The sequence below is a fragment of the Microchirus variegatus genome, assembly GCF_963457635.1.
Source record: "Microchirus variegatus genome assembly, chromosome: 7".
NCBI lineage: Eukaryota > Metazoa > Chordata > Actinopteri > Pleuronectiformes > Soleidae > Microchirus > Microchirus variegatus.
Genome location: NC_139808.1, coordinates 26941259 through 26952206, shown reverse-complemented (window position 1 = coordinate 26952206; position 10948 = coordinate 26941259). Strand labels below are relative to the sequence as shown.

The 10948-nt window shown below is 40.4% G+C and overlaps 1 protein-coding gene across 3 annotated transcripts in view; it reads left to right on the top strand.

Annotated features, from left to right (window-relative positions):
• Positions 1–4566: 4566 nt before the first annotated feature.
• The window catches only part of esrrb (estrogen-related receptor beta), a gene marked incomplete at its 3' end in the record, with an annotated part of 40455 nt that continues 34073 nt past the window's right edge, over positions 4567–10948 (top strand). For 2 of the 3 annotated variants that reach the window (XM_083892911.1, XM_083892912.1), the window contains exons 1-2: positions 5846–6050; positions 8611–8679. In XM_083892911.1, the coding sequence (XP_083749037.1) occupies positions 6001–6050; positions 8611–8679 (119 nt within the window). In that variant the 5' untranslated portion in view covers positions 5846–6000. Of the gene's footprint in view, positions 4634–5845; positions 6051–8610; positions 8680–10948 lie in introns of those variants that run through there. The other variant, XM_083892913.1, reaches the window with a different exon arrangement.

Sequence of the window (10948 nt, the reverse complement as noted above, 5' to 3'; positions counted from 1 at the left end):
AACCACATGCAATTCATTTTTTAAAAACACAAACAGATTAGTGTGAGATTTCATCATTGCTGAAACAAAAGAGCCCAAACTGACTGATGTCATAAATAGATGGAGAATTGTTCTCTTATGAACCACTGTAATTAAATTACATTTCATACGCATCTGTTTATTGTTCATATTCAAATATATTATTGTGTTTTCACGACGTGTAAATCTAAAAACCTGCTGTCAGCTCTTTTTCCCTCAAACACCTGACTGATGCTTTAATCCAGGGTTTCTCGGTCACTCCCGATCCTGCAGGGACACGGTGCCGTTGCATGTTTTTCATGTAGCTCCTGCACACCTGATTCAAATGAAGGAGTCACCTTGATGACCATGTGATCATCAGGTGTGCAGGAGGAGGAGGAGGGAAGAGCTTAAAGAGGCCAGGGCAGTGCCAAAAAATCTCTGGGGGGGAAAGAAGCAAGACGTGATTTGAGACTTTTGTTAGAAAAACGACTTAGTTCACAGGTGTCAAACTGCCGGCCCACAGGCCATATGTGCCCCCCCCCCCCCCCAATCGATTATATGTGCCCCCCCCCCCCCCCACTTAATATTATGTTATAATGAAAACATGACCCAAAAACCCCACCATGTTTTAAACACAGCCAGCGAGGTGACAGAATATAATTTACTCAACAGGAAGTCTGCTTTTTTTCTTCTTCTTTTTTGTGTCCATTTTGGCGATTTTGCAAATCTACGTACGTTCGTACGAACCTATGTCGGAGCAATGTTAGCATTGTTGTCGAAAAGGTTTTTTACGGATTCAAAGCGAGCGTGAACGTGGCAACCCTTGGCGAATTTCGACCATTCACCACGATACAGGAGTTGCCCTATAACTTCCGCTGCCGAAAATTGCCGGGAAGACCATTCCTTAACAGGAAGTTGGCCTTTTTTTTAATTTTGGCAATTTGCACCCTTTGCAAATGAGCTAGACGCATCGAAAAGTTTATTTTCTATTGACCATACTAGACATTCATTGGCTCCCCGGTCATTTGGCTTCGACACCCTTGACTTAGATGTTTATTCAAATGAGCGCAAAAACTCTGCGTTAAGCAAAAGCCTTAAAGGCGCCATATGTAAGAATGTGGCCAAAAACGGTTACTACATTGAAATTCAAAATACCGAGGTCTTATAGGTTCTGTTTTCTGACGTAACTGGCAACCCTTGGTTTGCTCGGCAGCTGAGACTGCAATGATTGGTAGACGGCGGTAGGTGGCGCCACATGCCACAAAACATGATTTGCAGTCTGCAAAATATTTTTTTTAATGCAAATATTTTGGCTGTACTGTTGTTGTTGGTGAGTTCAGTTTGTTATATGAACATTATTCCTGAGTCTCTGTGACATATAAGGAGGATTTTATGACCAGTTGCTTTATATTTGTTACATAATGCACCTTTAAGTTGTACAACTCCATTAAAAATCACTCTCCTGCTTATTAGCGCTCAGGCTATATCTCAGTGACATTACATGGTCGGGCTTTTCCCATATCATGGCTCTTCTCGTCTTCTTTTTATGAGAGGATTGTTTATGTTAGCCAATAAAAAAAATCCACGGCAGAAGTCTAAAATGAAGAGATTCCGCCTCTTACTTAAGTCCCTGATAATCTGGCTGTGGGGGGGAGGTGGGGCTCGGCGGTAGTTAACGCAGCCGACGGAGGGAACCGAACAGGGCCGCTGTTGTGATTTCCTCGGTGCAGAAGCGCTGTGCCATTACATTTATAGATTTTCTGTTTGATGGGATAATTCGCTCTTTATATCGCTCACAAATGAAGTGATCCTTGGAGCTCCTCGCTCAGCCTCAGCTCTCTCTCTCCTCCCGTTTTCAAATACAGTTAATTGCATTTGAGAAGAATCAATGATACTTCCATGGGCGACAATATAATTCTTTTAATTTCCTCTCTCCCCCCCCCAGCAAAAAAATAAAGATGACATCAATAGCCACAAGAACCCCATTTTCTATCTTTCAGCACAAATTAATCTATTAAGGACAATAATTACACAGTTTTGTAATGGATAGGGACTTTTTTCTTTTTTTTTGTTCCATTGTGCACCGGGTTTGTTGGCACCGTCGCAGGCTGTCATTCATTCAGTTTATGAATTACACCATCAGCAAATAAATAAATAAATAAATAAAGGAGAAGGGCTGCCTCTGCTGCAGCTCCCTCTAGTGGAGGTGAGGGAGCTGGTTACTGCCGTCAGACACAGTCACAGGATAATACTTCCTTTTATGACATAAATACACTTACTTTAACACCATCATAGGCTGCTGGAGATGAAGGGTGCTTTATACTGCAGGGAACATGTGTTTTTATTTACATATTTAATGTAGATATAATGACATTTTACCGTAACACTAAGAGTGCAGGGTCAGGATATCTCCAGGGTCAAGAGGTGATGCACTAACACACCTTTAAATCTCACTATTTTATACATTTTATATATAATAAACAGCTCACTTTCATATTGTTGTACAACAAATGGAGTTCCAGTGAAGTTTGTCAACACCTGGTTATGTGATCCACTGATCTCTGAGCGCCTCAGACGCGACGTGGACTATTGTCCCTGTTATTTATTCATCAACAGTGGAAACCAGCCGCATTGGTGGTGTTCTGCGCTGTGTGTGTGTGTGTGTGTGTGCGTCTGCAGACACCTGCACACGCACACACAAATAAAATTAATTAATTAATTTAAAAAAAAAAGTATATATATATATATATATATATAACACAATTTATGAATAAGTAAATAAATAGAGAGACTAACTTGAGTTACTCTCCAGTTTTATTACCTTCCTTTTTATTTTTTTATTTATAATTAATTAATTGGGCTCAAACTAACCTCCGCCCCATTTGACCCACTGTCCGGTGGGGGCTGCTCGGTTTAGGCACCCGGCGCGCGCCGGAGGAGGAGTTGACACAGTGTTTCTGCTTGTGTGTGTGTGTGTGGGGCGCGTGACGCATACAAACCCACACACGCGCCACCATCACAACCACAACAACAACGTGCGGAGACACACCACAGCACACAGCCCCGGGGGGGCGGAGGTGACATGACTCGTCCGAGTAAAGGTACATTTATTTATTTTTGTAGTTTAGTAAAAGTTTGTTTTCAACAACAGTTTAAAAACCGCCGCGTGTGCTTCGAACGCACCTGTAGCTCGACTTTAAATTAGCTAGCATGTGCGCGCGCCGCGTTGACCTAATCCCAGGCGTGTGACGTGTGTGTAACACTGTATCTGTTTATGTGGCCACTGTAGCCGAATTATAGATTATTAATCCCGTGTTCTGTGTGTGTTTTTATATTGGAAGATGAATTGGTTAAACGCTTCAAAAAAACCTTCAATTAAGATATATTTTGATTTAAAAACAAGTGTTTAAATAAACTGAGGTTTAAAACCTGTTAATTATGTTAAAATAACACATTTTCCTCCACATAATGTGTCACACAGCACGTTAAAATCAACACTTATTCCCTGTACAGTGTGAATACATGTGATACAGTAATCTACTTCACTATGAGAGTAATATGTGGCTTAGTTAAACATAAAGACAGCACTTAAGGTTCTGAGTGTTGTCTTTAAAACCTGTTTATGAAGTTAAAATAACACATTTTCCTCCACATCATGTGTCACACAGCACGTTAAAATCAACATTTATTACCTGCATTTATTCCCTGAGTGAATACATGTCATACAGTAACCTACATCACTATGAGAGTAATCTGTGACGTGTTTACAGTAGATTAAAAAACCTTTACCTTGAAGAAAATACCTTTTTTTTTTTTTTTTTTTTTTTACCAGTTGTCATAATCCCAAACGCTAACTTTGTCATGTCGTCCTGTGATGGAGTGTTTGCCCCAGCTCGGCTCTATTCTTTATTTTGTATCGGATCACTTCCTGTCAAATCAGCTTGTCACACACACTATTGTGATTTTTATTTATTTATATTTGTTGTCATAACTGAGCTGATAAGAAGCAGCGATAGCAGCAGAGAGAAGCTGGGGGAGGCCAAAGGAAAGGATATGCAGAGGCGTAATTTATCAACATTGTACAGATTACACAGGTTACTGCACGGTGTCGTGAAAGATGATTTTAAACTCAAAATCACAAAATTAGGAACACCGGATGACACAGATTGTCTTGATTTTTCTTCGTCTTGAAGGGGATTAACCTGGCAGGTGTGGTTTTTTTTTTTAGTTTGTTTAGGAGCGTTTTGTGTTTGTCACAAACAAAGCGAGCAGATGCCGTGTGATCCGTGCCACAGCGGAGGACGCTGCACATCAATAGGCCTGTGATGATCAATAGGGAGTTTTTTTCCTCGCATTGATTATAGAAACGTGAGGCGATGAATGGAACCCGATTCCTCTGCGGGGCAGGGAAGGGAAGGGGGGGGGTTTATACAATTCCTGCAACATAACACACCTTTTTTTTATTTTGTGCATGACTCAACTCCCACAATCCCCCCCAACCCAACCCTCTCCGTCTGTCTTACTCATATGTTCACTCGACGGTTGTCAGACACCATGTGAGTTTCTCAGCTGCTTTCTTCTTCTTCACCGGGGCCATTGTCGGCGGTGGACTTTCTTCCAATAAGATGCCATGGTAAGAAGCTCCGCTCTTATGATACAGTAACACACCGAGACCCGTCCGTCACTGTGAAACGCTATCTGCATTCTCGGCATTCTTACTGGGCACGATCGACTGTGGCGGGCTGTGAATGGTTCTAAAGCTGTGGTTAAAAGAAAGAGAGAGGGGACATAGTGTGTGGACATCTGCCTGATGTGAGGCTTCCAATCCAGGGTATGAGTTATGGCTGGAGATCATCTCTCTGTTGTTGGTGGTGAAAGGTTCACAATGGTCCCTCTCTGTGTGCAGTAGCATCAGCAGCGAATGGAGCTTGTGGCACAGCTCAAAAAATACACTTTTATAGTAGTTTATGATGCTAAAATGTTGATTTAATTGTCGTCACGTTTTATTTTGAAAGGCTTTGTGTGATAAAAGCACTTCAGATAATGTCAATATTAGATTTATATTTTTAATGTTGTCTTTTGTTTACATTTGAATTCTCTTTATTTGAGATGGAAAAGTTTGTGTTGAAGCATTTGTGTGTGTGTGACTTGTGACTTGTGTGTTTTTGCACAGAGCGAACGCTTGGTACCCCTCCACCCTGCCGCTACACTGCCACTTTTATAGTGGTTTATGATGTTAAAATGTTGATTTTAATTGTCGTCGCGTTTAATTTTGAAAGGCGTTGTGTGATAAAAACACTTCAGATAATGTAAATATTAGATTTTTTTTTTTTTAAATGTTGTCTTTTGTTTACATTTGAATTCTCTTAGGTTAAAAAGTTTGTGTTGAAGCGTCTGTGTGTGTGAGTGACTGACTGGTGTGTGTGTGTTTTTGCACAGAGCGAACGCTTGGTACCCCTCCACCCTGCCGCTACACCCCCCCCCCCCCCCCACTATGTCGCGTTAAGTCCTGCCCCTCGGAGCCAGCCAACAGCAGCTGTTCCATATTCATCAAGCCCTTGAGTCTTAAAGAGCCCCATCCCGACCACGGAAAGAGTCATTCTTTCTGCTCTCTCCATCTTAGCGCTCGTCCTGCTGCTGCTGCTGCCTCTCTCTCTCTTACCCCCCCCTCCTTTACCTCTCTGTCTATCTGTCCCTCCCCCTCTTCACTCTCTCACACACACACACACACACACTTTCTCCTTCTCCGCACATAAACACAACACACACATGCTTACGCGCGCACACGGCGAGCCGCTCGATCCGTCAGAGTCCGACATACCTGTGCAGGCTGGGGGCTGCGCTGCTGGAGCTGGGGCTTAGGACACTGTGTGTGTCTGTGCTGGTGCTCTGCTGCTGTCATTTGGGGAAAGAAGAAGAAGCAGAAGCAGCGGTGGCATCAGCAGCAGCTCTCAATTGTTTTCTCTTTCCTCTTCTTCCTGGAATGCTAAAACTGGACTGATGGACATTTCAGAACTTTGTCTTCCAGACCCTCTCAGCTATCATAACCAGTAGGTGTACTATCTTTGTTTCCTTCCCTTTTTTAACCTCCTTTTTAAACTTTACTCGTTCAGACGCTGAACTTTTCGTCCTTCACATTGCTCTCTTACTTTAACATTCTCTTAATCTCAGTTTAGATTATGCAGGACTTTAGAGCAACAGGGCAGGTGGAACTGTTTTACAAGTTTTGGCTCCTCGTCCACTTGGCTGATGGCTTTGTTCCCCTGAATGTGGTCGCACAGGGAGAATGAGAATTTTTTTTTTTTTTTGTCTTTTTTAAATTAAAAAACATGAGATTAATGCAGAAAAGAATGCGCAGGCGTTGAAATAGAAATAAAGGCAGCGGTTGCTGTCCTCCTGACCACATGGACACTCTGCTCTTATCGTATCATACTATAACTATTAATTTAACCTTACACAGAATTTATTTTAACTTTTAAACCACATTTAATATTTATTTTCACATAGGAAATTGTTTTAAATGCATTTTCCTTGCGTCGCTAACACACTAAATGTTCATTAATCATTTTAAAACACTGTATTGATGCAGAAGGGTTGATTTAATCTTTTGTATTACTTTAATTTAATCCCCACTGCAAAGACGTTTTTGCTCCAGATTACACTTTTTCAATTGGCCTCGTCGTGTACTCCATAATGATTCAATCTCTCTATGATGAAGCAGAATAGTTGAAAATCTCATTAGATTACAGAGCAATCCAGAAAATCCCTTCAGTGTAAAGTTTATTGCTGAATTCTCTTCGTTTGTGTTGCAGACTTTTGAGAGTCAATTGCTGCAAATTCTAAAATAATCTGTGTCTGAGCCACTTTTTTGAAACACACACACACACAGCAGTAACAAAGTAGCTATTTCTGTAAAATATAAGGTGTTATAAGTTGCTATATGGATTATTTAATATTTTTATTGTGACACATTTCTTAACGGACGATTAAACTAATAAGTGTTTGATCAGTTTTCCATCATTTATGTAAAAAAATAACGTTGATAATTCTATATAATTTTCTTTAGGTTTTAAGAAAGCTTCTGTATTTTATTCTGACAAATATATCATTTTAATTTCTACCAAGAGAAATGTGATTTACACATTTAAAGTACACTTAAATACACACCATAATATTCACTAGTCCAATCACACGTGAAATAATACAAAATTATTGAATTAATTTAACATTTTTTGTTAGATTACACAAGAATAACACGTTTATGCAAATAAAACATGCCAGATTATAGTGACGATTTAAAATAATCTGCAATCCAGGAGTGTTTTATTTGATGTACCACATTTTTAACAAATTCATTTAAATTGCTGTGAAAGTGAGCAGCAGGTGTATGCAACCTTTAGATGTTAATTTCAACAAAAGCGGTAATTTTCTATATCTCCCTAATCTCAAATAATCTGGTCTTAAAGTAGACGAACACACAGAGAGAATTAGTGTTTCCCTACCAACGACAACAAGTTAATTTGTGGAATCCCCCCAGCGTTGGCCCGAGTGTGCTTTTCAGTGAGTGAGTTAGTGAGTGTACACGTGCACTGAAGGTCTGGATATGACGGGATTATGAAGATTGTGTACATGTATATGCTGTACATTTTGCGTAATTAGCGCAGCACTGTAGTAGAAACACTGCAGTGCTCTTAATACGCTGACCCGAGAGTTTTTATTACTCTGAAAGCACAATTTCTTACTCTCTCATTTGTCTGCGTCCCATTTCCTTTTTTTAATTTACATTAGCGCGACTTGTTTAAAGCTAAATTATTTGCTAATTGCAAGTTTGAGACAGCGTTATTGTTTCGGCGTGCACTGCAGTGGCTCGTTTAACCCAGAAACAACCTGAGAAGTCGCTCGGTGCTGAGGACTTGTCACTTTGAATTCCTCTGTACTTGAACACACACACACACACACACACACACACACACAGTCTGAGCAGCAGTGAATGAAGACGTCTTCTTCTAAACCTCCGCTCTAAACCCCCTTTTTTCCCCTCCCAGAGAAGCAGAGAGAAGTTATCACGCGATGATGAATTAGATTTCAATTTATTTGACTTCATTCCCAGCTGCTCCGCCCGTTATTAAATCCCCCCCGAAAACACCCCATGTAGCACTTTGTCCTCTTGATTCTTATTAGGTTTCAGGGGAAGAAGAAAGAAAAAAAAAACAACAAGCACGAGGGGAGAATTGCATTAGCGTATCTTAAGTTAAAAGCTCTTTGACCAAGTGTTTCATTGTTATTGGGTTAATCAGATTTTTTTCGGGGGGCCGTCTTCATGGAGATGCTATCTATCGTGGGGGGGGGGGGTAAAAAAGGGCTTTAGAGGCAGCGGTGGGTAACCAAAGCAGCCGCGCACAGACACTATCCAGATGGGATCAGCGTACGCTAATTTGGTTTCGGAATACATTACCAGAAGAGGCTCCTGGCTGAGAGTGGAGCCAGGAGCTGGTGGTTTCCGGGCCCCAAACCACCTGTCCCCTCCCACCACTTATCTGTGTTAGGAGGTGTTGTTTTTGTTTATGTTTTTAATCCCAATTCTAAATACCCTCTCCCTTATACCAACAGGGCTTTGTTGTCCAATTCATTAGAGAGATTCCTGAGTCCACTGGCCACGCTGGAGCCCTCTCATTTCTGGTATCTAGTATCATTACTTTCACTGTAAATATGTCACTCGGCTCAGGCTGAGATTGGGGTGTGTGTGTGTGTGTGTGTGTGTGTGTGTGTGTGTGTGTGGAGGGTGTGGAGTGGAGGGGGGGTGCATGTTGTCGCTGTGCAGGCCAAATGAGGATGCAGAGTGTATTGACTCTCTCTCTTTGTATGTTATTTGGAGGTATTTTCATGTTTTTTAGCTGCCACATCAATCCCTGAGAGATTAAATCAGGAATAAAAGTAGTTTTAAATAAGTCGTATTGCATGAAATAATGCAACTTTCTATAATACTTTGTATGCAACGGAGCAATTTCAGAAGATTTCATTGTGTTTTTCCTGGGTTTTTTTTTGTTTGGTTTTTTTTAACCTTGGACACGTCCCCACTGCAGTGGTGAGAATCTGTTTTAAAAATAACCGAGTCCATTAGCCCGAGCGCAGGATAATGCTATATAGCCTACATGGGGCTCTCATGCCCTTGTGGCAGCAAGAGTGCTATCACTGACGGTGCGTCAGCGTTTTGGTCCTGTTGCATCCTACAGTGAAGGACTTCATTTACACACACACACACACACACACACACACCCACACACACAGTGACAGATGTGATGAAAGCGTACAAAATAATCTGTTAAATGACTCCATTCTGGGTCGGTTCATTTGCGCTTCGTCATAAAACGTGACGCGGAGGTGAAGTGTGAGGGCGGCGTTTTGAAGGTTATGTTTCAGAGCAGTAATTGAAATGCAAAATAACATTAGGATCGATGGTTCGGCTTTGTTTATTTATGAAATCAATATCGACAAACACACACCCCCCACCTCCCAACACCCCGTTTCGTCACAGTGGCAGCTCTGGATTCTCACCGACAGCTCCGACAGGTCTTGTTTTAACGCCGTTTTTCCCTCTGTTTTTCTTTTTGCGATGTTAAATGATGAACAATAAAGGGCTGTCGCGCGGGATATCAACTGTTTTAAAGCAGTTAAAAGAAAAACGCAAAAAAGTAGTGTTTATTTTTTTGCACGCTGTAAACGCCACTGGCCTCGTTTCTCTTTTGCACTTTCCATTGACAAATTTGTGAAATGTAACCCAGAAATAAGCTTAACGCAATTAGTGTTATTATTACCTCCCATTCATGCTGATGCCACATTAAAATATCAGTTATTATAATAGTTTTCTGTCAATAATTTCTGTAAAATGACTTTAAATTGCTATATAATAGAAAATGTGTGTGTGTATATATATCATACATATTATAAGGAGCTTTATGCATTAATTCCCCCAAAGTTTAATTATTCCTGAATGGTGACTGTGTGCTGGTGCTAGCATATAAATCAGTGTGGCCCACCCCGCCTTTTTATTACCTGCGCTATTTATGGGGAATGTGTGGCAGCTGGAAGAGATGAGCCTGTAAAAATAAAAAGAAGAAGAAGCTAGAAGCTATTGCTTTGACTGTGTCACACACACACACACACACACACACACACACACACTCAACAGAAATAGTGTTTTCAAGCAGCATCCCATTGAGCTTAAAAACAAGACTTCAAGTGGAAAGAATCCAACTTTATTGATAAAGCACTTTAACAACAGCTGAAACAAAATGCTGTAGATAAGAGATAAATAAATAAAACCTTATTAAGTGGCCTTAGCCGTGTGTGTGTGTGTGAGTGTGTGTATGTGTGTTTCTGTGTGTGAGCCTGATGCCTAAATCTGCTTATTTTAGCCTTTTCATTTTTGTGTGTGTGTGTTCTTCTTCTGAAGAGGATCATTTACAGAGACGGGGTTGGATCTTTGTTTATCTCAGGTATAGCCCCCCCTTTCAGAAGAAGATTAATGAAGTCATTTCATGCATGGCTCTGTGTCCAAACCTGCCATTTAAACTGGACTATGTTAAATTAACACCTTTATTTTTTTACATATTTAATTCTTGTTGTGATACACCGCGCACACACACACACACAAACCTAATAGTTGAGATTTTTGCATCGTCTTAACCCACTCGTATATGAATGAAATCGTCGTTTTCAAAATCAAAATTGTTATTTAAAATTAGAATAATGCAAATGCTGCATTAATTAAATCATAGAATAAAGAGTGTAGTCCCTCTTATTTTGATAGGGTCTTATGTGGCGATGCTGGAAATCAAATTGAAATGTGTGTCAGGAAAAATCACAATTATAGCATTTTAACATGACTTTAATTCACCATTTTTTCAATTCAACTTTCTTCCTTTTTAATAATAAATATATGTAAATA